The sequence below is a fragment of the Odontesthes bonariensis genome, chromosome 10 (genome assembly GCF_027942865.1).
Source record: "Odontesthes bonariensis isolate fOdoBon6 chromosome 10, fOdoBon6.hap1, whole genome shotgun sequence".
NCBI classification, from domain to species: domain Eukaryota; kingdom Metazoa; phylum Chordata; class Actinopteri; order Atheriniformes; family Atherinopsidae; genus Odontesthes; species Odontesthes bonariensis.
In genome coordinates, this window is record NC_134515.1 from 24,764,084 (window position 1) to 24,790,431 (window position 26,348).

At 43.8% G+C, this 26,348-nt stretch overlaps 3 protein-coding genes across 8 annotated transcripts in view; 1 reads left to right on the plus strand and 2 right to left on the minus strand.

Moving 5' to 3' along the window:
* The window catches only part of LOC142389770 (protein bicaudal D homolog 2-like), a 40,275-nt gene extending 30,849 nt beyond the window's left edge, over positions 1-9,426 (minus strand). For all 4 annotated transcript variants that reach the window (XR_012770414.1, XM_075474847.1, XM_075474846.1 and 1 more), the window contains exon 1: positions 8,885-9,426. Coding sequence is in view for 3 of the 4 variants with exons in the window: in XM_075474847.1 (XP_075330962.1) it covers positions 8,885-9,124 (240 nt within the window). In the remaining variant the exon portion in view is untranslated. The remainder of the gene's footprint in view (positions 1-8,884) is intronic.
* A 1,667-nt stretch (positions 9,427-11,093) lies between these two features.
* On the plus strand, positions 11,094-20,538 carry ptpdc1b (protein tyrosine phosphatase domain containing 1b). Its single transcript, XM_075475511.1, has 10 exons — positions 11,094-11,387; positions 16,010-16,034; positions 17,777-17,942; positions 18,062-18,142; positions 18,231-18,349; positions 18,424-18,561; positions 18,641-19,635; positions 19,919-20,101; positions 20,197-20,307; positions 20,410-20,538. The coding sequence occupies exons 1-10, from the start codon at positions 11,094-11,096 to the stop codon at positions 20,536-20,538; spliced, it is 2,241 nt and encodes a 746-aa protein (XP_075331626.1).
* A 118-nt stretch (positions 20,539-20,656) lies between these two features.
* On the minus strand, positions 20,657-25,828 carry fbxw12 (F-box and WD repeat domain containing 12). Of its 3 annotated transcripts, none has more exons than XM_075474850.1 (10): positions 25,660-25,828; positions 25,539-25,576; positions 23,829-23,995; positions 23,610-23,734; positions 23,103-23,309; positions 22,842-23,006; positions 22,474-22,684; positions 21,902-22,083; positions 21,240-21,370; positions 20,657-21,116 (listed from the first exon to the last, which is right to left on the minus strand). In XM_075474850.1, the coding sequence occupies exons 1-10, from the start codon at positions 25,756-25,758 to the stop codon at positions 21,017-21,019; spliced, it is 1,425 nt and encodes a 474-aa protein (XP_075330965.1). In that variant the 5' UTR covers positions 25,759-25,828; the 3' UTR covers positions 20,657-21,016. The 3 variants fall into 3 exon arrangements, with proteins under 3 accessions (XP_075330965.1, XP_075330964.1, XP_075330966.1); XM_075474849.1 differs by having other exon boundaries at positions 23,604-23,734; XM_075474851.1 differs by having other exon boundaries at positions 23,604-23,734; positions 25,778-25,824.
* Between the last annotated feature and the right edge of the window lie 520 nt (positions 25,829-26,348).

The window sequence follows — 26,348 nt, forward strand, 5'->3', positions numbered from 1 at the left end:
CATGTCAGTTTGCAAAGAATAAGGTGAGGGCTCACCACCACTACGCACATAATGGATCATATTTGTGTGCAAATACAGCACTACATCACATACAATTCAGTGCTTGTTGACAGCAAACAAATCTCTGTTTTCCATTTGCATTACAGCACACAGTAAGTTCCTTTAGGTCAAACAACACTTGGCCAATTCCAAATGATTCAATCCTCTCTTTGACAACCGGATCTTAAAGTAAAACAGAGAAAAGACAAAAACATACAGAAGGTCAAAATACAGTGTCTCAAACAAATGTTGAACAAATTCTGTTTGTTCAGCAAAATCTAGAGTTAAATTAGACACATATAATTTCCTTGTCTATGATTATCTAAAACAGTTATAACTGAGTAGCCTTTATTAAGCCAGCTCATAGAGGAATACCCATTTGTCTACCATCTAAAAGAACAAGCTGGTTCCCACAGGAAATCCATGCGCTGCCCAGCAACCCCTCCCTTAAAACCTATTTCCCCTTCTGTGTCTGCTATCCAAATTTCTCAAGGACCCCTGAGAGGCTGGTACACATCCAATTATAAACCCACCTATTTTTCATGTCCCCAACCCAGAACTTTAATGTTGTTATTGCAGCATCTACCCCCTGCCTGACTTCTTCCCCTCCATTTACTCTTTTTCTACTACCTTCTACCTACCTCTCCTAATCAGTTATGCCTGAAGGGACCGAAGTGTGGGCTCCATGAAACTTCGGTATATGGCACACTACAACATGGGGGACCCAGACCCACTAGCCTATTTACAATAGGGGCCTGAGGGGGTGGGGGGACAAGACGAGGGGGAGAGGAGGAAAGTGGCAGGGAGTGAGTATGACGTGTTAGAAGTAAGTGCTGTTCCCTGCACCGTGGTGTTGAACCAAAGGGAAACCCCCTGGGTGAAGGGAAGCCCCTTTGAAATTGGCTTTGCTAATATTTGACTAGATGGCCAATCAAAAAAAGGGAGATCCTTTCAGAATTTGCCCTGTGGTTTGATTAATTTAGGTGAGATAGGAGGCACTGTTTCGCAAGTCAGTGAATAACTTCGGCGCTATGGGTGGATTATGAAGAATTTCAGAGGAAGTAGAGACGGGTGGGACAGAGGGTAATCAAGTCATCAGAGAAAATAATCTGTTTACATCTTAGATCTTGTCATCTACTGCTTCAAACAGGAGAGCAGCCTGGAACAAACTGCGGGGAACAAAACTCAGTCAGGGGATTGGGGGTGGGTGGCATGTCAAACCCTTCAGATGTGGGCGTATATCTAGGGGCGGGGTCTGGGCACACACCATCTGTTTACTAACAGCTACCCCAAATTTATTCCCTCTGGTCATGTGCAAGAAGCCTGCACCACCACCTCTGATCAGTTGGTTCTCGGGGGATACTGTATGCCTCACAATCTAAAAATACCCCCTTAACTGGAACAATTGAACATGCCTTATGTTAGGAGTCAAAGGATAGTCAAGCAACCTTAAACGTGGCGCATATCTGGGCTCCTGCTGTGATGAGTTTAAAGTCTGCAGACAAAAAAAAGTGTCAAGTTTGAACTGTTCCCAGTGCATTGGAAAATCTTTTGATGACCAAACAAATCTGATTTACTTTAGCACATGGAAAACAAAAACAAAAACAAAGAAGTGATGAACAATATTTGTGAAACCCTGAACAATGAACCCTGAAATCAGGGACAGGTAAACATATTTCTCTCATTTTAAAAGAAACTATTTATTTACAAGACTGAGCCCTTGTTATAGAGGTGATTTGCTTGTGGTTCCTTCATGTGGTTATTTCCTCTGATCCACTAAAAGATATCCGGACTGACTCAGAGCCACATTTCTTATGCTTCCCGTCCGCCATAAAAAGACTTCTCACAAGTAAACAGGATGCAGAGCTGGAGGGGAAGGGGAGGTGAGCTCGGACTTCATTTCAATAGGCGGAAGAAGAAAGATTTGATAGACTCCTTGTGATTAAGATAACGCTTAAGACTTACTATCATGCAAAGTTGAAAACAAGCACTGGAGGACTATAACGTGTTTTTTATTGGGTGCCATTCTGTGTCAGCTATGCTGTTTGGACTCAAGGCACAAACTTAATCTTTGGGCTGTTTTTAAGGAATAATGCAGACGGGGTCCACAAAAAATACAGTCACAAATCTATGCTCTACCCACACACCCAGCTGATTCATCTGTTTATGTAAGACATCACAGTAACCAAATAAATAGCGGCTCACTGGCCCCAAGCTAACAGGCCCATGTGTCTGAAGAGGAGAACGGAGTATCCGCCACACAGATTGTATAACATGGCATCTTCAGTTACCTAAAGCTTAAAAAGTGAGGTTGTATTGCCGTGCAGCAAACTGACACAAGCTACAGGTTAGTGTCTTGACAAGAAAAATATTTGTGGCTCTTAAAAGCTCGAGTAATACTAATCCCATCAGTGCAAAAAATGAACCAATATCTTTGGCGCAATAAAAAGCGCAGACAAGGTTTTCATCAGCTTGTGAAAGTATAAAACGTGATCCAAAGGACACACTGAAACTACACAGTAAAGATAACTGGGCACGTGGGAGTGTGCAAGTAGCCATTGTGTTCCGCTCACACATACAGCTCCGCCCCCTGCATTCACACTGCCCATCTTTGTTAACAGATTTCTATCTGTTCATAGCCAGCGTGCAGTTTAGAAGGAGGAAAGCTGGAGACTGACCTTTGCCTGAGTGAGCCATGCTGTATTGTACGAGGCACACGGCCTTTACTATGACCTCATCCTCTGCTTTTAGCCTGGACTCCTGCCTGATCTGGATCTCGTCTTCAGTAATTGGATTACAGTAGCAGAATCATGACCCTGCTGGGCTGCCATAATGTGTCCCTGCATACACTTCTGATTTGAGTGAATGCTCGCGTTAATTGTTAAAAAAGACGGTATTCCAAAAGAAGAATTTAGTCACTTCGTAAATACAGGCTTTAATTAGCCTACTATGAATCTGCCATACGTACTTGAAAGCAGGGCAGATTAAGAAAATACTCAAATTATCCATTTAATTGTAGTTTAACAACGTGACATGATGGCACCATAAAATCAGAAAAATACATTGCCATGAAAACTCACAATGCAACTATTTCTGGCACGGCCTGACATGTAGTTTCAGTGAGAAACCTCAGCCATGTCAATACTCAGTAAACTGTGACTTACACGAGTATGAAATGTTCCTTCTGCACCACTAACCACTAATGCTCGGCTACACAAATTGAACTGAACTGCATAATACCTAATTAGTCCCAAAGAGGGAAATTATTTGTGATGTGTAAAGGGGATGACGTCAGTGGCTCAGTGGTTAAGAGTCGGTCGTCCAATAGCCAGGAGGTTGGCGGTTTGATTCCCACTCTCGCCACTCAAAAAGATTGGTGAAACTGACAGCTGGAGGGATGTCAGTCCACCTCCTTGTCACGGCTGAGGTGCCCTTGAGCAAGGCACCGTACCCCCATGCTCCCCAGGCGCTGTGAATGGCTGCCCACCGCTCCAGGTTGGCATCTGTCTCTGAGTGTGTGACCCTGTGCGTGTGTGTGTCAACAGGTACCCAACCTGGATGGGTTAAAAAAGCGGAGGACAAATTTTGTGTGTATGCATGACAATACATCTGATCTTAATCTTAATCTTAAAGAATCAACACAGTTTTAAGTCATTATCATGGTAAAAAAGTCATTGTGCAGAGTCATTGCTGGTGGCAAAAATGACTTCCTTCAATGAAGCCTCTGACTGAACACTCTGTTGTATTATTACTCCGTTATGTAGAGGCTGTGCTGCATTGTCCATTATGTTGAGCGATTTTGTGCGACATTTTTCTTTGCATAATCAGCTCAAAAGCAGTACCCAGCATAGAGCCAGCGTTCTTGATCACTTTGTTAGTTTTGGGTTTTTTTTGTCAATGGTTCTGATGCCAATGCTCCAACAGATGGCTGCAAATAAGATTACACTCTCCACCACCGACTGTGAAATGAGTTTTTCTGTTTGAACCTCTTCATTGCTTATATGCTGAGCCTAAAAAAACAGTCCAAACAATGCACTCACTAATGTCAGGAAAACTCAAATATCCACGCAAAAATGGTCTTGCGTAAATGTGACCCCTGTCTGAACTTTGGAGGGGCATCTTTATATCAGAGTCAAGGACAAAATCAAAAAGTGGACCACTTCATCCAAGGTAGATGTAATTATTCTTTTACTACGGTCTGACAGAATGTGAGGGAATATTGGACATGAACAGGGCTGTCTGGAAACTTAATGGGTTGGCTGATAATTTCACTGTATTATAATAAAGACTGTTTTCTTTCTGTAATAACTTTATTGAAATTGAGATTCTTGTGGGACATTTCCAGGCCAGCCAACACCGACAGACAGATTGCTCGGCTTGGCAGCCGCTGCAGTAGGCTAATGGGCCAGACGGCGGAGAACCCAGCACCTGACAGCCTCTGTGCAGCATTACCCCAAAAACCTTTTACCTGTCCCTGGCTGCGGAAGCTGCTAGTAAGTATGGCTGGGCCTGGCAGACTCCCAGACTGCTGTAAGCCCTGCACATAGCGGCTGGGATTCATCCTCTTATGCCCAGAGTGTAGGGGATTTGGGACTTTATTTAGTGCCATTTAGAAAAGATTACCCCTTAACTGCAGCTCTGCCATTTTGCAAAATATCATGAGTAAAAGGGCAGATCAGAATATTCCAAACAATACTGAACGGTTTAGCGTATGCTAGGTGCTAGATAACATGACTGGACACAGATAGAAATGATGAAAAAAAAAAAAGCTGATGATTGAATAAGGGGTGGAGAAAGCCATTAGGGAGGCTGAAAGTTACAGTATCTGGTTTTATAATACATGAATAGCTGAAATAAGTAAGATCAAATCGCAAAAAGAAAAAGACAAACAGCTGGTGGTGAAACAATTCTGTAAAGAGAGAATGACTTTATTTATGACTCTTCATATAAAACCCCAGACGGGTTTTGTGTCCTCGTATTTTCTATTGACGTCCAATCAGCATCCATATTACTTCATAGAAAGGGCTTAGAGTCAGAGCAGATAGCTTTGTTTAAGAACACTGGCACATATCCTTTAGTAGTTTGCCATTTCAAAAGGGACAAAAGTGACCAATCCTTTCAAATTGAACCACAATGGAACGCCTCTCTCAATCTCTTCTTTGTCACACACTGTGTTTTGCTGCCATTTAACCCCCTCTACATCTGTGACACTCAAGACCAGCTAACCCCAGTGGGCTAAAACACACAAAGGGAAAGAGGGCCGAGCACAGAGATCCCAGGTTTGACTGAGCTTAACAATATTTAGCGTTGACTGCCTGGTTGAATTCCACAAAGCATTACACAGCTGCTGCTTTGCTGAAAGACAACCTGTGATGTTGTCCAATATCTGACGCAGGCGGCACAACGAGACAGGAGGAGTTCGAGGCCTTCATAAGTCTGAAGGCCAGAAAAAGAAAGAACAAGTCTCATAAAATAAATGAATTCAAGAAAATAGGTCTGTTGTCTGTTGGAGAGAGGATGACGTCTTTGTGGCCACTGAGCTCATCACATGACACACAACACGGGAGGGCTGAACGTCAAACTCAGCACAGCTCGCAAAATCTCTCCAGGTCACAGGAGCTTGTATAGCTCTCACACCTGCATTGACAGCTGGGGGTGTGGCACATGATGTCGTCTGTTAGTGGCTTAAATAAAGTATAAGACCAACAGCTGAGGGAACCTCACCTTATACTCTTAAGACAGCTGCAGCATAGTACGATGCCATAAGCTACTTTACCTCATGACTGAAGCTGTACTCTGCAATCTGTATGACTAACTGTCCACACTGCTCAGTCACATCTTAATAAGCAGCCAGGCATACCAAGGTGGCTTTTTTGAGTGCACTGTTCTATGAAGGAGCAGCGTATTATGTACTAATCATATGCTTATATTATGTTTCCAAAATATCCTTGAGGAAAAATAGCATAATCACTTCAGGATCATTATAGGACGCATGGTCAGGAAAGCATACCTAAGTACTTCTGTAGTCCAAGACATATGGGCAATGGACCAAGTAACTCCAATTAAGACTACTGTAGCAGATGGATAGCTCTATCTAGCAGGGCGATGGTGGCTGTCACCACAATGTAATGCATTTCAATGACCTGACAGTTATAGGAAGGATTAAGGGGAACCAACACACATTTGCAGCACGTTCCTAATGCCATCATCAGTCAATACACAAGGAAATACCTGGAGGGCTACGAAGCGATACAGAAAGCGGAAAGACAGCCATCAGAAATTATACCTACATCAGGAATTTTCTGTGAGGACTACTAGCAGAGTTGCTTCCAAACCAACTGCTTTGTGTGTACAAGCCAAGTCCTTGCTCATCATACACAGACAGCAGCACCTGCTGAAGAAGCAGGACGGCCGCTGAAATCAAGGCAACCAGAAGGGCTGTTACTAAGCAACCGAAATGGACAGAATTCCTCCATCTCCCTGCCTCAAGAGCAGTGTGTGTGCGCGTGGGTGGGTGTATATGCGCAAGTGTCCTGTCCAAGTATGGGTGAGGAAGTGAAAACTGGCCAAATGGTAGCAGTTCACTCACTGTCATGTTGTTTTCTGATTTAGAGTTTATGCGCATTAAAACTGCCATGAGCGCTCACAAATCTCAAGGATTTTCTTTGGTCTTGCGTCTGCACATGCCAGCAAATACGAGAGGAGGTGCCGGGTCACTGGATGGGATCCCGTGTTTAGCAACGCTGCAAATCTCCCAGACAATCTTTTCAAGTCCATCTGAGTCTTTAAAAAGGGCTGAAACTCTCAAACATTACTGCCACCAGTGTAAACAGTGTCTGTGTACCCACGGCAGCATAGCATTTACACCTGACCACAGAACTATCTCGCGTGCTTTTGTCAAAGCTTTAGAAGAATCATGCGGGTGAGTTTGACCAACATACCCCCTCACGTATACGAACAAAAGAGGCTGTAAGGGTGATTGATATGGCATTTGGCATTCACAGCTGTGACGTGTTGAATTCTAAGTTGTGGATGGAAACTGAGTATTTCCTTTTCATCGCAGTGTGAGACAGTAGCTAATGTTGTGTTGCTCGCCATCAGACAATAAAGTAAAAAAGAGGATGCGGGGAGGCATGTCAGAGTGTGTTTGTGCATGTCTTGTGATAGCATCAATTCTGCCCTTCATACAGAGGCTGGCTTTGGGGGTTGGGTAGTGGAGGAAGGAGAACATATCTGTGGCCTTCTAAATGTTAGCATCTGATCTGCTACCAACATAACCTACATTGTGCCAAAAGAATAAAAACCTCTGCGATGAGGTTTAATACCCACACAGATGGATGTCTCCTGGACTCCATTATGAGTCAGCTGACCAGAAACAATCTTTTGAATTTTTGGATGTCTTCTTTTAACACGACTTCCGCAAAAACAAGAAAAATTCCCCAACAACCCCCCCTGTTTCTTTGAATTTGCTTCAATTGGGTTGGTTCTTCCGACCGTTTCTTCTTTTCAGAGCTTTTTGCTGTCATTCCTCTGTGACAGAGCTAGATCTTCATGCCAAGAAAAAGGCATGGGAAAAACGAGCAGCAGTTGCTGAGACAGCCCAAAGACCTCCTCCTCCTCCTCCTCCTCTGTGTTTTAACAGCCATTAGAGAGAGGGACACAGGAAGACAGAGACAAGAGGGAGAAGCAGAGAGCTGGAAAACATTGCTATGTCTCTCAAAAACCCAAAGAGGCGATGAGCAGATTTCTGGCAGGGAGTGAAGGGGGATACGATGAAGTAAGCTCTCTCGTCAGCTATTGGTTGGTTTGCGAAGGGAGAGCCCACATGAGGAACTCATACATCAGGAGGATGTGAGCAACCATGAACAGGCCTGTGTGACAAAGCTGGAATCTGCTTTTTTTATCCCTATGATTACTCGTGGGTACAGAGAGGAAAGCAGCAGTTGATGGGGCTTTCTATCTGACATCACTCTAATGTCATACTTCTCCCCATTTCAATCACAGTACAGTGACAAGCTCCTGCTCTGGTGAAGAAAATTGGAAACAGCGTGATACGACGTGGGGAATAAGCTGGACCATTGTTCAGAAAAACAGACACATCCTTTATCTGACTCTCAAGGGCCGGTTTAACCATCACCCTCAACATTCTTTCCATTCCCCAACGGTTGTAACTCGCCTGGCCTCCTCTGCAAGTTGTTCACTTTATAGCGGGAAGGTTCAAAATTCAAACTGCTCAGACTCCCGCCCTTCCCAACTGAAGCACCAATTCTCATTTTCAGGGCCTGCCTGAGCTCAGTAAAAGCCCCATACAAGATATCAAACCAACATGTGAAGCATCAAACTGTCCTCAATGTATAAATGTTAAACATGGCTTCAGATGACATTTCAAACAGTTAAAATATGCCGAAAGACAAAGACAAAAAGAGCACACACACACACACACACACACACACACTAAGCTAAGAAGTCGGCCAGACAATGATCTTTAAGAGGAGGCATAAATAAATAAAGGTGACGGTGCAGTGGGGACACCCTGAGTACAGAAGGGGTGGGGGTGTAGAGCCCTCCAGACAGGAAGTATTCCATCCTCCACTTGAAGTTTTGACCTTGTAGGATGAGGGGCTGATGATTGCTCAAATGTGACAGCAAACCACTTTAATGAGCGTGGTGATTAAAACACTGAATGCGACCGATCGGAATGAAAGGATCACAGGAACTAATAAAAACAACGTAACAGCGATGTTGAAAATGCAGATATGGAGAATTTTGTTTGGCAATAAATAAATAAATCCAAAGTAATATTGGGATTTGGTCGTCATATTGTGTGATTTGTCAAACAGCCTACCTCTTTGAGTTGGTCGAGCTCCTGTCTGATGGCCTCGTACTCGACCTCCAGGTCATCGTACTGCTGTTTGAGCTGCTGCTTCTCCTCCAGGACCGCCAGCCCGTACTCCGCTGCCTGGATCTTCTCGTTGGTGGTCTCACTCAGCTCCCGGGAGAGACGCTCGATCTCTGCCCGCAGCCACTCTGGCCCAGCCTCCAGCAACAGCAAAGCGTCGGGGTAGCCCCGCTCCTCCACGGACATGATCGGTACCGGTGAAGATCAACCGACGTGCGCTAGCTGATCTGCGATGAGAAGATGATGGGGCGTCTTCAAGCGGTGTAACCTTGAAGAAGAAGCGGTTGCTCAAATTCGTCGATATTTAAATTGCATGATTTTCACACCTTATTTCTTTGGTCATGTGGATGACCCTGCTTATTTTTTCTTTGACAGCGGACTTCGCTGTTATCTCTTAAAACCGCTCCATCGTTGCGCTCCAGCGTTTTTTCCCTGCCTCTCCCCGGCTTGTCAGAGCGATAGAGCCGGGACCCACAGCCCCATCTGCCAAGACCCGAGACCAGATATACTATTTCCGGTTTCTTGCTTTAAAAATAAAATACAATCTGGTCAGAGAAATTAGCCCTCAGTCCACACGTGTGAGCGCAATTACATTTGGATTAAATCTTTAGACACAATTTAACAAATTATAGGCTTGGAAAACTATGTGTTGAGTGCAAAAATGATCGATTTTTTTTTTTTTTGCTCGAACGAACAAAACCGATGTGCTTAATTTTGAAAGAAGGATGGCTCCATTTCCGGTAGTCTTGTTTGAAACAGCTGAACTGTCCGTTTGCTGAAATGAGACGCCCACGCAATCAGCTGGGAAAGCTCCTGCCCTCTCGTAGTGCTTTTAGGGAAATGTAGTTAAAGTACAGCTGATAGTCGTGGGCAGTAACCTACTGTCACTGCCTCGCAAACTCATATCCCATGAGTCTTTGCGACTTGCTTATGTGGAGCACGGAAACATTTCAACCGAACCGGTTGTTGGCATAGAAATGGAACTAACAGACGGCCTCTGTAGAAATTGTAGGCGTATATCTGCTGCCATCTGTCGGAAAGTAGATCATTTAAACTTTCAACGCACACGTAGTGCATATCCACGCACAGTTTATGTGATAATCACACATTTAACAACTGGAAAATGTCACCTTCTCCTCTCCATTAGTTAATATCTAAAGTAACAGGTTTATTCTTTATAGCTGACCGAGGTAAATATTCTATTCAGTTATTCAATTGTTTATTAGTTAGAGTTTATCATATATTAGTTTTTTTTATTAACATTTAAATTTGTGTAATTGATTTAACCCTTGTATGGTCTTCACTTTTGGGACCCTCTGGTGTCCCTCGGGTCAAATTGACCTGGGACATATTTGGGGCTTTAAAAACAATTCTAACAAAAAAAAATTGTTTCATAAACCATTAACATATATTATCTTTATCTCAATTTCAAACAACTGAGATAATATATATGTTTAGTGAATACAATCAGTCTCAACTAGAACACAATTACCAATGGAAGTGTGATACTCTTTTTTTGTCACATGGTTATAATTGATGTTAAAAATTCCCTATACTTAATACTTGGGTGTCATAAATCATGCTTATCTTGGAGAACACATGGCATACATGGAAGCTTTTCAGAGACATTGTGACTCTAAAAAATGCTCTCCCTGTCCCAGCATCCCACAGACTATCAGTCGACTCTGTCACACCCATGGACTCACGTTTTTTAGTTTCATGTTTAGGTTATGTTTGTTTTCAGTCCAGGTTTAGGTTTTTTGTCATGCTTTAGTTTCCCTGCACTCTGTTTATTAGTTCACTGACTTCACCTGTGTTTTTTCCCTCAGCTGCACTCACTCCCCAATCACTCTCACTCCCTATTTAGTTTCCGGTCTCCCCTGTCTGTTTGTTGGTTCCTCGTTTGATGTCAAGTTGTATACCCATGCCAGGATTCCGGCTTCCCATGATTTCCACGTTTTTGTCAAAGCTAAGTATTTATTCCATGCCATGTTCTTTTTTGTTTTGTTTATAGCAACGTTTTTAGAATCCGGCTTTGCCGCGGCTTTAGTTTGAACTTTGTTTGTTTTTGTTGTTATTAAATCAACCTTTTTTTTTTAAGTCCGCATCCGTGTCCTCCCTCCACACCACAACCTGACAGAAGGAACCAACCAATATGGACGCGGCGGACTCCGACCGGTTCTGGGACCTCTATACGGACCTGTGGCGAAGCATTGACCAGGACTCCGCGTTTGCCAGGCTGCGAGCGGCTGCGGAGCTCCTGGTCTTCCTTTCGGTGAAGCGGGGGCTCCGGGAGTGGAACCACCTCCTGGAGGGTGTATGGAACCACGCCGGGACCGTGCAGCGCGATGCCTCGCTGGACGTTTTTGGCTTGGAGCCGCACGAGGTAATTGAGCTGTACGGTGACTCTCCCTCCTCTTCCTCAGAAGACCCGCAGCCCCCGGACCCAGTAGCCACAGTGTCCAGCAACCCACCAGTCCCAGAGCCGGCCCCAGCCGTTCCCGAGCTGGCCCCGGCCCCAGCCGTTCCCGAGCTGGCCCCAGCTATAGAGGCCTCCGGGCCTGACCCCGAACCCGACCAAGAGGCCTCCGGGCCTGACCACGAGACGGCAGAGCCCGACAAAGCCTCAGAGCCCATGGGGCCCCAGCCCTTGGACTCACCGGTTCGAGCCCCTCCCTCCCACCCCCAGACTTTGGGGATGTCTGGGATCCATCCCTTGAAGGGGGGGCTCCCCCCCCCCCCCGTCGGAGGCCCGGCCGACCGTGGGACGGTCCCCGGCTCCTCCTCCCGGCACGCAGACGGAAGTCTGGGTGCCATCCAGACCACAGCCTACTGCCACGTCATCGGGGGTCCGGGCGTCCGCCAGACCACCGTCTCCTGCCGCCACGCAGAGGGAAGTCTGGGTGCCAACCAGACCACCGCCTGCTGCCGCCGCGCCAACGGACGTCTGGGTGCCAACCAGACCACCGCCTGCTGCCGCCGCGCCAACGGAAGTCTGGGGGCCAACCAGACCACCGCCGGTTCCTGCTATGTCGTCTGGGTGTCCGCCAGACCACTGCCTGTTCCTGCTATGCCGTCTGGGCGTCCGCCAGACCACTGCCTGTTCCTGCTATGCCGTCTGGGCGTCCGCCAGACCACCGCCTGTTCCTGCTATGCCGTCTGGGCGTCCGCCAGACCACCGCCTGTTCCTGCTATGCCGTCTGGGCGTCCGCCAGACCACCGCCTGTTCCTGCTATGCCGTCTGGGCGTCCGCCAGACCACCGCCTGTTCCTGCTATGCCGTCTGGGCGTCCGCCAGACCACCGCCTGTTCCTGCTATGCCGTCTGGGCGTCCGCCAGACCACCGCCTGTTCCTGCTATGCCGTCTGGGCGTCCGCCAGACCACCGCCTGTTCCTGCTATGCCGTCTGGGCGTCCGCCAGACCACCGCCTGTTCCTGCTATGCCGTCTGGGCGTCCGCCAGACCACCGCCTCCTGCTGCCCGAAGCCGGTACCACATACCCGTTTCTGGTCCCCAGCCTGACCGGCTTCGAGCCCCTCCCTCCCACCCTCGGATTTCTTAAGGGTTGTCTGGGATCCACCCCCTGAGGGGGGGGGCTCTGTCACACCCATGGACTCACGTTTTTAGTTTCATGTTTAGGTTATGTTTTTCAGTCCAGGTTTAGGTTTTTTGTCATGCTTTAGTTTCCCTTCACTCTGTTTATTAGTTCACTCACTTCACCTGTGTTTTTTCCCTCAGCTGCACTCACTCTCCAATCACTCTCACTCCCTATTTAGTTTCCGGTCTCCCCTGTCTGTTTGTTGGTTCCTCGTTTGATGTCAAGTTGTATACCCATGCTAGGATTCCGGCTTCCCATGATTTCCACGTTTTTGTCAAAGCTAAGTATTTATTCCATGCCATGTTCTTTTTTTGTTTTGTTTATAGCAACGTTTTTAGAATCCGGCTTTAGTTTGAACTTTGTTTTTTTGTTAAATCAACCTTTTTTTTAAGTCCGCATCCGTGTCCTCCCTCCACACCACAACCTGACAGACTCCCCTCTTGTCCTGTAGACACCAGCAAGGATGAGGATGCCAAAGTAGGCATGCAGATGCATGATGTCTATCTCTTTCCACTGGTCACCAAAAACAGGTCTCCCCTCAAAATTAGCCATATCCAAAATAATTTTCTGAACTGAGTCAGGAATCAGCAGCTCAAAGGATGACTTGATATCCTGAACATAAGTCACTGCAAATCATGTAGGCCCTGGCACCATCCGTATTATGTTAGCAGCTGAACGGGGGGGGGCTCTGTCACTGGGGATGAATACCATTCAATTTGTCCCTTCTTAGACAAATATGTCTGTGAGGCTCTTCCAGTGGTTGGCTCTTGGGTTTCTCCAGTGGCCACCTGTGGTGCTCCTTGTGGTGCATATTCCGAGTGAAGGTCATCTTCAAATTCAGATTCAGATCTAAATTATCCTCATATTTGGACATCTTCCTCTTCCACATCGCTATGTGCCTGACTCTCTTCAAATATGAGTTCCAAAGTCCTCTGGTAGCTAAATATTTTGGTCATACTGATGCTGGAAGACTGTACTGTGATTTAGAGGTATTTATCTTTTTCTCACCCCTTTGATGTGCAGGTGTAAAGCATATAGAGCGAGAAAATGTTTGATTTTTATTATGTCATGGAATAACATCTAAAAAAGAAAGTGAGAACAAAAAGCTGTGCCTAAATACCATACAAGGGTTAAAATTCTTCTCATATTTAAATCTCTTGATGACCAAGCTCCATCAGATCTGAAAGATCATATAGTTTGATATTTTCCCAACAGAGGACTTTGCTCTCGGGCTAGCTTGAGGTTCCTGGAGTTTCTAAAAGTAGAATGGGAGGCAGAGCCTGCAGTTATCAGGCCCCTCTCTTGTGGAACCAGCTGCCACTACGCGCCTCAGGAGTGTCTTTTAAGATTAGGCTTCAAATCTTCTTTTTGGATAAAGCTCAGAGTTACGGATAGCCCAGGTGACCCTGAAACATCCCATAGTTATGCAGCTACAGGCCTAGATTGCAGGGGGACCTCCCACGATACACCTCTCCTCCCTCTGCTCTCTTTACTCTCCATTACAAGTTAATGACATTATTGCTGTCATTAACTTGTGTTTGTCTTTCTCAGCAGGTATCCCTGGCCTAGTGTTAGGGTGCTTGTTGTCCCCTCTCCCGTCCTGTCCTCTGAGCCCCCAGCTGACAGAGACAGACTGGTTCTGCCAGCGGTTTCTTCCTGGTAAATGTTTCTTTTTTCTTTCCGCCGCCGCATCGTGCAATTTTCAGGACAGGAAACTGGATCAAAGAGAAGTTTCAATGAAATCTGTTAGTTTCCTTTGCTTTTTTTTTAATTGGCTCTGTATGAATTGGACTAATTTAGAATTCATTCATTCTATTGGGTTGCAATGAATTGGATTGTAATCAATTTTATTTGCAAAGCATTTTTGAAGTACCTTGAGATTTGTTGTGATTTTGGTGCTACATGAAAGCAATTGAATTGAAATTGAATTTTTCTGGGCAAAGATTCTGAAGCTGTAACAAGACAAAAAAGTGTAAATAATGGTATTGAGGGTAGCTTGTTTCTAGGTGTGCGTCTGTACATTTTGTGGCGGGGCATCTTGCAAGCTGGCTGACAGGTTTTCCTTCTGTGTATAAACGAACAAGGCCATTTAAAGTAATGATAATAAGAAGACATTTATAATATCATAACAATACTATTATATTATAATACATTGGGATTATCATGTACTGTGATATTCTAATTATATAATTACATTTTGGATACAGGAATATACTTTACTGATGAAAACATGTTTGTTAATTCATTTTGAAACAAATATATTTGGCTATCTTTGCCTTGACAAGCTAAATCATTGAAATGTTACACAAGAGTGTTTTAAGGATGTGCTGCTGACAAGCAACCGGTTTTAGTTTAATCTAACACTCATCAGGACATTTCTTCGATGTAACTAATCCTTTTACCCATGATACTTTAGCTGGTACTACTTTTCTGCCGCCACTCAAGCAGAAGAAGAAGAAAAGACAGTGTTACGCAATAATTCCGAGGGGGATTAAGATTTTTCTTCCATGACTGCTGATTGTTTTACAGCATGACTTCCATAACAACTTGGTTCATTACCAGCAAACAAACAAACAAACAAAAAAGTGACAAGTTCTTCCATCGAGGCTGGCCAAGCAGGAGCATTAAGAGTTATGGTCTGAAAGAGTTGCTCACAGTGCTCAGATGAAATCTAAAGCATTGCACAGCTGTTTAGAAGTTTTCCAAAATATGTCTCTTGTGAAGATATTTCTGCTGTCACCTGTGAGCTTAAAAAAAACCTGTTGGTTTGGTTTGGAAAAAAAAAACAAAAACGTATTTACCTTTTTCCTTCCAGAAAATAAATTTTACAGTGATAGTCATATTGCTGGCTCCTGTCCATGCACTTCAGTATATCACTGCTAAGCTACATTAATTTAGCTTAGTAGTGTGTGTTGATGAAACGTTGTGCCTTCGTCCCTGGTTTCTGGTTTACAGGGAAAATGTGGTTTCAAGAGGGGGAAAAAAATTGCAAAAGAATCATCAGAAATGTATTTGAACAATTTCCAAGATCAATTATATTCACAGACCTTTACAGATGTGAGTGTTTATCTAATGTTCACATTTTGCCGGTTGCATATTTTTTCTATTATGTTTTTGTCACGTAAGCTCAAATAAGACAGTAGACTGTGATTTTGGAGTTCAGTGAGAGTGCACTTTATGTTTAAAGCGGGGATTTTCTGAACAACTACAATTGAGAAGAAAGCAGAATTTTCTTCAAAACATCAAAATTAGGTCAGGATCCTACGTCCAAGAACCTACATCCCGTTTAAAGAAATGAAAAAGACACCTTAGAGGTGTAGGTAATTTTGTTTACACTACAGAGACATTCAAAACTTGAGTGCAGATATGAATAAGTCTAAGAACATTTTTTCTCATTTTCACAGCAGTACTCTCGCTTTGATGTCTCTTCGAATGCTCTATTTGATAAACTGATCCCGTCTTGTACGTCCTAAGCTAACCAGCTTCAGTAAGGTGCCAGGTAAGCCAATAAGATTTCATCCACTTGCAATGTCACTAGGTAACACAGTTTGTATAAGGCCTGTATCAGAACTTAAGTTTGCTGATTTCAGAAATCCAGTAAAATCTCCCATGAAAAAAGTCCCAAACAAATTTACATCATCTAACAACAAAATACGTCTATACTGTTAATGAAATAATCTTTCCACACGTTGTGAATCTGGTCTGTTTAACAGTTGGGTCTAATGGTAAGTGACGATAATAAGCTGCAACAAACGCATTATGTGGTAGACCCATAGGCAATCCTTATGTAGATCTAGTTTTGTTGAGGAGTGGGTACTATTTTATACCTCAGCGTAATAAGATTAGTAGTCTAATCTGGGAGGAGTCAAGAATAGTCTGTTCACCCCCCTGGGAGCTGTCGAGTGTCAGAAGGAGCCTTTGTGTGGAGCACATTGCAAAGGACACCAAATCTCTGCTACCATTTAAATTACTGCAGTTGATCTGATCCCATACCTGATTTGTCATAGATGGCCTCTCACAAAAGACCACATGGGATCCTGAAGGTACTTGTGCTGCCCAACTTCTCCACACAGAGATAATCTGTTAAGGTTCAAATCAGGAAGGCCACGGGATTGACTTCTCAGATTGCCAGAGAAGTAAAGGCAGCGTAAGAGCCCTGGAGACTGATATCAGAAATGCTGGCAACTGTAGCTGTGAACCATTTCCATTCTGAGATAGTGGCCACGAGCAGCTCATCTCAACTACTCAAGGTAAATCATTCTTTTTGCTTAAAGCACTATTTTCTTTTCTTTTTTTTGCATTCACTGTTAGAGTGAATGTATTTCTTTTAGAGCCATTTCACTCAAACTTGATTGTTTTGCATACTAGGGTGATTCCTTTTGTACTTAATGAGGCACAGAAGTATCAGCCAAGAAGGATAGCTTGCCAATCCTGAGAAATAGATTATCTTTGCTTTATATGTGACCTGATGAGATTTATGACGCTAATCTTTGATTATGACCGCAAGGTGCTTCTCTGCAGCGTGTCTTGACAAAGATAGAAGCATTTTGATCACTTAGCCTCAAACCAATACTTTCACTGTGTATAGTAGTTACATGTTTATATGTGGGACACTGATGTGACACTAGGTTCTTTGTGCTGTATTTTAGGATCAAGATAAGGTTGCCTCAAAAATGTGTCACAATATGATGAAGTGTGTTGTGAAATAAAACAAAGTAAATCATTTGTGTGTACAGGCTCTGCGATGACTGTTAGGCTGAGTGAATGTTCATATGGCATTCAATGTAAACGCAGCAGGTGGATCTCTGATGGAATACAGTAAGTAAAGATAACAACTCAACAAAATGTAGCTTTTTTATGACTAATTTCAAGTCTAATCAGCTACAAGTGGGATTTTGCCTTGCCAAACGTTGTGTTAAAAGGCATCTCAAATCTGTCAGAGGAGCGGCTATTTTTACTATAATGTCCTGATGACAGACTTGCAGTGCCAAGCAAGGATTAGACACCTCTTATCTATTTAGGTGTCAAAGTGCAACCTAGATTTGCTAGAGACAACAGACACAGACAAAGACTGTAAGAGTATTAAAATGTTTACTCACCTCAGAAAACTCTGAAATCTAAAATGTATACTCTGCATTTTGAGAGCAAATTAGTTACAGTCAAAATGCTGATTACATGTGACCACGTGTTTGTGTGATTACACATTTTAACTCTTTCCTTTTCCCCTTGAAATAACTACAGTAAAAGCGCCAAGAGCAAAATACACAATAGTAGGAGAAGCTATACGACATGTCATCCCTGGACATATGCAATGCTCAATCGGCTGTGGAGGGGAAACCTGCAAGTACGACAACCCAAGTTACTGGAGTGAAGAGCAACAGGCCATAAAAGGCCTCTACTCATCCTGGTAAATTATCATTATTACTTTGTCACTTTTCCAAATAATCTCTAATAGGTCGACGGAGAAAGGTGCGGAGCTGTATCTACCCTTCATACACCTTTCTGACTGTTTCTCTGTTGTTTTAGGATTACTGACCAGCTTCTTGCTATGTCCAGACCTTCAACAGAAATCATTGAAAAGTATAACGTTATTGATCAATTCATAAGGTATTTGTTTTAACGTTTGCAGCTCTCAGTCTCTCTAAGAAAGCAGAGGAATTGGGAATAACGGACTACTCTGTGTGTTTACTTGAAGGAATGGTATTAAAACCGTGATCAACCTACAGATACCCGGAGAGCATGCGAGCTGTGGAAAACCCCTGGAGCCGGAGAGCGGGTTTTCATACCACCCAGAGGTCTTCATGGAAAACAACAGTACGTATTGAAGCAGGTCTTTATTCGAAATACAAATTGTTATATAAGGGAAACTAAAACTGCTACAATTTCAGTTTACTTCTACAATTTTGGCTGGAGTGATTACGGCGTGGCCAACCTCACCACGATGCTGGACATGGTGAAGGTGATGTCCTTTGCACTGCAGGAGGGGAAGATAGCAGTCCACTGTCATGCCGGTCTTGGCAGAACAGGTAGATTTGTAAAATAAGACTGATCTTTAATCTACACACCATGACTCCGAGTTTATTGTTGTCTTTCTCTTGCCTGCAGGTGTGCTGTTAGCATCTTTCTTGGCCTATGCCACCAGAATGACTGCTAACCAGGCCATTTTGTATGTGCGTGCCAAACGGCCAAATTCCATCCAGACCCGCGGTCAGCTGCGCTGTGTCAAAGAATTTGTTCAGTTTCTTGTCCCTTTGAGAAGCGTGTTTTCCTGCGCTGAGCCTCGATCTAACCCAGTCACCCTGTCCCAGTACCTGAACCGCCAGAGAAACATATTGCATGGCTCTGAGAGGAAGCAGTTGAGGCACCTACCTAAGATTGTGCAGCTAGTGTGTGGGCTGCTGCTGGACATTGCAGAGAATCGGGAGGTGATTGAGGAGGATATTCTGGAAGCCCCCGATATTCATGACATAGAAATGACTCTTAGTGTCATCGAGCAAATGGAACCCGAGTTGTATGAAAAAAAGCTCCGCTTGCCTGGTTCGCCCACCTTACCCAGACATTTCAATGAGCCACCCATCTTCTACCATCGCAAAAGTCTGAGCTACAGTGAGTCTGACTTGAGGCGGCTGGGCTCACAGTTAAACCTCCTAACACAACCTCACCTGACCTCCATTTCTAAGTCGGGGGCTGCTTTCCCAGCATCCCTGAGTGAAGGTGGGAACAGTAACCGATCTGATCTGACTCACAACTCAGCAGGTTCCCTCTGGCAAGTCAAGAATGAGGAAAGCCAAAAAGATGGAACATTTGTGCTGAGGAAACTGAAGAGGAAAACAATTCAGCGAAGTGAGTCAGTGGGAGACACTCAACCTATCAAGAAGGGCAGCATGTTGTCCAGATGGAAGGCAAAGCAGAGAGAACATCTGTCAATAAATGTGCCAGCATCTAAAGGTAGAGAGGAGGAGCATTCAGAGGTTCCCTATATCACTCTGCAGTCAGAGTTGTCTCCAGAATCCAGGAGGTTGCTTGTGGCACAGGCATTGGCAATGGACCTTTTACTTGATGGGCAAGAAGAGCACAAGAGCAAATTGTTGGCCTGGCAGGTAACTAATGCACAATAGTAGCAAATGGTATTTATAGAAGACTTGTAGAAATGCAGCAAATGTTAGAAAACTATTTTTTTAACATAAAATGCCAGCTGGGTCCTGCATGACAGACTGCAGATAATAGTCTCACTGCTACAGTCCAGTGAAAGACCAAACCCGGGCTAGGTTAATTCTGAATTGGTGTAATAACACAGAAACGTAACAGCAGTAACACGCTGCGCCTGCATACATCTCCTCAGTGTGTGTTAAGTGTCTAACTCGAGTGCCTAAATGTGTGCAGGCAGAGCTGAATCAAGGCGGCGCCTGGGTGAGGCTGTGCATGGAGCGAGACCCCTTCATCTTGACTGGACTCATGTGGGCCTGGCTGGAGCAGCTTCAAGAGCCAGTCATCTCGGTCCATGACGCCAAATCCCTAAACCCTGACAATACCGATGCTCAAACTGTTCTCGACACACTTGGCCAGGTCAGACCTCACTGTGTTCCGATTCCAATTTGACAGAAATACCACAAACCATTGTAAAAGTGTTAAGTTTAACCCGAGCTGTAATCTCCTCTCAGCCCCCCAAAGAAACATTAACCTGCATACTCGAGTGCATGGCTCAGATGCTGACAATATCAAAAGAGGTCGAGGATGCTTTTCTGTGTCGTACCATCAAGGCTTTCACATGGGTAAGAAAACCAATCAACCTAATCAATTCAAATTTGTTCAAACCATCATTTCACTTTCACATAATTGGTTTGTTTCAGCAGATCTATTTTGCATTTTCACAGATGGACATTAATTCAGAGGATGGGAGCAAAGTGTGTGAGTCTATGACTACAGTCCTGCGGTGTGTGCTCGAGGACATGAGATATACAGCCATCAAAGCAGAGAATACACCAATGTCTCCCTTGCCTTGAACATGAGTACAGCCAGTCTTGTATGTGAGGTGCACTGCGTGCATGACTAAGAAAAAAAAATTATTCCGTGCCTTTGTGTCAAAATGATTTAATGTGTAAAAAGCCACATTTGTTAGCATCGGGTTAAAACAGATGTTTTTATTAAGTTGATGATAACAAATACATAACTTATTTGCATTTTTATCTCAGTCTAGAGCGGAGGTGACACATTAAAGAAATAGTGAGCAGAATATTCTATGCAACACATTATGCCTTAAACCTGGTCACCTGAGTTATTTCTTAACAAGCATGTTCACACATACCATTGTGTTTCCTAACTGTACCCAGGATACATTCTCTTCTGTTTTTGTAAACAAGGTCCAACCGAAAAACATTCTGTTTCGAGTCAACAGTGCGTGATAAGTAGTTGGTAATAAAATCAAATGTTCCTCTTTCCAGTGGGTGGTGTAAGCTGCAGGCGAGCGTTTTCCTGTGATGCTCAAGATGTGAAAAAATAAGCTTTTAGGACGTCTTTCCCATCCTTCCCTTCTACTGAGGCCACAATGCTGGAGTAGTCACAGGCGACGAGAGTGAACCCTCTACCACAGATTGACAAGAAAATGAGGAAAAATGTCAGATTATATCTGTGTCACGTCAAAGACAGAGAGAACGCTGCGATTCAGTTATACATCAAGGTCGAGAAATAGAACAGAATGCAGTACCTGGACATTGTGTGAGAGCCTCCCAGTAAGTGGTACTGACTCTCCAGGGTCAGCCCATGGTCCTTGTCGTTCCTCCAAGTCAACACTCGTAAGGAGAGGTCCTGCGAGGCTGTCACCACACGGAAACTATCCTGTAAATATGAGGAGAACAAGAGAGATGAACCAATTGCAATTTGGATTTTTCTTTCAAAGGTCCCACCTGCTGATTCTGACTTTTTTTCTGAGAACTATAATCAAGTACATACTACAATTCAACATTCAACTGTTAAAAATCACTTTTACATTTTCTCCAAATCTGCAAGAGGCTACCGGGTCTTCTTTCAATTTGCTGCAATTTCTCGAATTGAGGTATTTGTTCAAAATCGAACCAAAGAGGAATTACAGCAAATCCCCCATATACACCAGACATATAATTACTTTTTTTTTTTTTACTTATCTTAAATAAAAAAGTGCTTTGAAGAACAGGATAACACTTTATTTTTAAAGCTATAGTACTGTTTTTATACTTTGGGGACTGAAAACTAGATGTACCGCATACATGCAGAGGAATGAAACCTTTAATGAACCCTTAAGTTGCACGGAGGTGATGTGCTAAACTGCATACAACTAAGAACAAGAACAAAGAGGAAATTTCTCTGAACCGTAAATGAGAAACAGCCTACCACACATATGGAGGAGATGGGCATAGTGTGATCTTTAAAGCTAGAAAGCAGGGCTCCCTTCAGTGAGTACACCAACAGCTGCTCATCAGCTGCCACCACTATGCAGTTGCTGCTCTTGGCCTCCAGAAGGATTTCTGAGGACCTGGTGTGCAGCGTCAAGGGGAAGGACTCCACCTGCTGGACTAAAAAGGACGAGAGGCTCAAATTAGTCATGGTGAATTCAAGTCTGTACTTTATTATTATTATTTTTTTTTTTTACATGTGGATAAGATAAGAAGTTAAAGGAGTGGTATGACAGTCCAAATGATGACCCCCACTTGAAAAGCATCTGCGAGTGCACTGTATTCAGGTTTACTCAGGTTGCTACAGGTGGAATGACTGGCATGTCTTACTTCTGTTTTCTCTTGAAATGCCCCCCGAAATATCACCGACCAATGAACAAACTCTATAGCATTTGTATTACAAATGTAGTGCTGCCGTGCCAGAAGGACTTGCCAACTGAGTATTGTTTCCTAATGATCAGGGATTGGATCTGAAGCAGTTTTCAAGTAATTATGCACATCAGGCCTCACCCTGGATCTCTGACTTGTACTTCGTCTTTTTAATGCCGATGTCGAAAACAGTGAGGGCTTTGTTGCGTCTGTGTTGACTGTGGTGGATGATGGCCAGTCTGGCAGGCTGGGTGGGTATGAAGACAGCAGCCTGGCACCCGGTGACTGGCACAGACAGGCACAGAGGATCTTCGTCTTCAGACGGAGAGGTCAGACTCTCAGTGTAGATCACCTGGCAACAAACCAAAACACGGAGGTCCACAACGCATGTGTAAATGGTTTCCTGCTTTAATATTTATTTCCCTGTGTTATTTGCACTGAGGTAATGTGGTAGAAGAAAACACAGAAACAGACCAGAGCAGGAAACACATGCCGTCAACCACAAATACCTTTGGACTTAAGTCATCATTGTCCTTAGTTCCAGCAGTGATCCATTTCTTGTCAGGTGAAACCTGAAGTGTGTTGACTTTAAAGGTGTCACACACCATTATGTTGGACATTTCAGTCAAAGTTGAATCAGCTAGTGTGCGCACTGATCCCTGACTGGTTCCAACCTGGAAGAGAGTAGAACAAAACCAAATGAAAAAAATCCCCCAAAACTCCTAAATGATTTTTAAATCTGTAGCCAGGTAACTTTATAAGCAACTTACTGTCAGGAACCAATCATTGTTTATGTTGTACTGCAGTAATGCACAGTGTGGGGATGCAGTAGAAAAGGAGGCCATCTCCTGGCCAGTCTGGCTTCTCCAGGTCTTGATGAGGCCTGTACAGTCTGACGTGATCACGACTTCACGCTTCTCATCACAAATGATCTCGGTCAACTCACTCTGCACAGGACTACACCACAGGACCTCGGACTGAAGAAAAGAAAAAAAAAAGCTTCTGTGTCATGTTCCAATTGTTTCACTGGGGTTGCAAATGATGTAATATAATTTACCGGCTTAGTTCGAATAAAGGCAAAGAAAAAAGAAAAAAGTAGAGGCTACAAAACCAATTTGTGTCGGAAATTAAAGCTAATGTCAATATCTATGTGCACCATCACACACGCATCTCATTTCCGGCAGATAAACAGCAAGAAAACATGTTGCAAAGACACAAAGAAATAGTGTTGTATGACTGCTGAGTATGCACGATAATGCCGAAGATGTTACACTGACACTTTGGATGTTCCAAGCTCGGACTGTGCCATCAGTGGAAGCGCTGCAGACGATGGGGCTGTTGTTACGGAGGTCTGGAAGATGGCTGGAATTCCCCTGCAGGTATGCCAAGCCTACCACCTTGCCTGATCAGACCAGATGTTTCACACAGCGATACGATGCGAGGCATAACAGAGTCATGCACAAGAGATTCCTGATATAAAAGAGGAGGAAACATACCCGTGTGCCCTCTTAGGCTTTTGCAAATGTATGCCCCTGTCCGACCTTTTGTCATTTTCATCTCCAGGTGGCAACGCCGCAAAAAGTATGTCTTCCACGAGTGATTCACATCTTCACTCCGTGTGGCAGCGGGGTTACAGAAACTCCAGCGCTGCAGACACATCCTCCTGCGGGGAACGCACAACTGGAAGGTTTCTTTCTATTGCTAAAACAGAAGCCCATGTTGACAAAACTCTAACTAATTTCTCATGGCTTTACCACAAAATGCATTAAGTTATCACAAAATCTGGGAATTCTTCTCATTTATTCCACATCACCTAAAAAAGCTAAATCTTCATATATTTGCACCACATGCTTCAGATGCTAACACACAGTGTTGGAAAGAAAACTGTTCAACGTATCATAATGACAGATTTTGCACCATAAATAAACTGGCAGTCATTACAAAGACAGCAGATTGTAATTTCAAAGCCTACTAAGCGGTGCTGTTTTAAGTCACGGTGAAGTTTGCATTATTTCTGTCAAAATGTGGATGGAGCACAGCAAGAGGGCGGCTGTAGCTCAGGAGGAAGAGCAGTCACCCACCAATCGAAAGGTCGGTGGTTCGACTTCGGCTTCCCTGGGCTACATGTTGAAGTGTCCTTGGGAAAGACACTGAACCCCACGTTGCCTACCGATAAATCCATCGGTGTATGAATGTGTGTGTGAATGATTAGAAAGCACGTAGTGTGTGTATAGATGCTGTATGAATGTGCGTGAATGGGTGAATGTGGCATGTAAGTGTTAGAAGCGCTTTAAGTGGTCAGCTAGACTAGGAAAGTGCTATACAAGTACAAAGAGAGGAGAATGGCAGAGGGAGGAGGACTACAAGCAGTGATCTGTGGGGGCTAAAATGATGGAGTACGTTGTGAACCTCTTGATCTTTCTTCGAGAGAGGCTCTCCGGCATCTGTGGCACAAATTTTGAAGTGCGATAACCGCGTTTCATGAATGTAAATGAAAGCAATGTAAAACTTTGGATGGACCGCATTTTAGAGACTAATGAAGATGGAAGGCAGGCAAACTGTAACCTATGTATATTTTCATCTTTATGAATGAAAGTTTTGTGGGGAGAGATTTCTCCTGTGGATTTCTAGGGTTAGTCCAGGCACTCCAGAAGATGCGTACACACCAGATCTTTATTTTGGAGTATTATCAATGATCTAAAATCTAGAGGAATTCAAACAATAGTTTAAACTTTTGATATTTCAAAACTAAATGACTGTATGCAAAAATATAGGGGGGGGGGGAAGTAAAGGACACTGAAGTAAACTGCTGCATATCTGATTCAGTTTCGATAAACTGAACATCTGTTATTAAAGTGAAATCGTGATCATTCAAGCTTTAAATACTCACAGTCAGTTTATTATGGTGGCGTGGTATGAGTGTGGCTGCTTTTGTGAGCATTGTCACTCCTGTTATTTCACAACCTTACTTTGAGACATGTGTGGAATGTTTTGGTGGTTTGACCCGGAGGTGAGACGAACATTTTTGGCGAAGATGCGCGCTGATAATGAAGACTGAAGACTTTTTGAGGGAGAAAAAAAAAGTGGTTTCTGTATTGACCCAAGTACCTGTTCGCACTTGAATAGAAATGTAATGCAAACATCATTCACACAAGCATCAGCTCGGGCAGTGAATTGAAAACATACCGAAAGGGCTGATAACTCACCTCCACAACCATGGACTCTCTGCAGTTTCGTGCCACTCCTGAAAGTACACAAAAGAAATCAAACACTAATGATTTCCAGGATATTTCTTTCGGCGACTTCCGCAAATCAGAAACAGCTTACTTTACACACGCTTGACGCTTTGATTAAATCTTCTTCGTCCAGAAATGTAAAAATGTGTATTAAACAGTCACTGATAAGATGCTGGTGATGGTGATCCATATTGATATCAAATCTTTACCAGCTTCACAGTTTCCGCATCACAACGCCAAGTTTGGGAGAGCTACGGAAGGCGTGCAGGGACAATGCGAGTGGTTTCCTTTGAACCTGCGGTGTCTTGACTGCACCACCAGATGTCGCCGTTGTAAAAGGTAGCTGTTTGCTGAGAGGAGCCCGAGACGGAGGCGCGCAGCAGGTCGCACTCACTGGATGCGTTAGAAAGCAAATGGTGGGATGAATGCTCCTTTTATGCAAAAGCGATGATAATAACAACAAGAATGAAAACAAACACATACATAAAATTAAACAGAAATATAAACGATAATAGTTAAAAAAAACCACAACTTTTCACAAATGGCCAATCAAATCGTCTGTCACTAGAGTGCAGAGAGTAGCCTGTGATTACTCGCTTTGTCTTTACTATTTAAAAATGAATGATTACAGTTGGATCTTGCTTTGTGTTTCTTCGGAGATATACAGACACAGACCCCAGTGTATGACCCACCGACTTACTTAATAACCAAATTAATAACAGCCCCAATAAGTCAAGGTGAATCCTCAGCAGGGGACTGTGCGAGCCTGTGTCTGCTTGC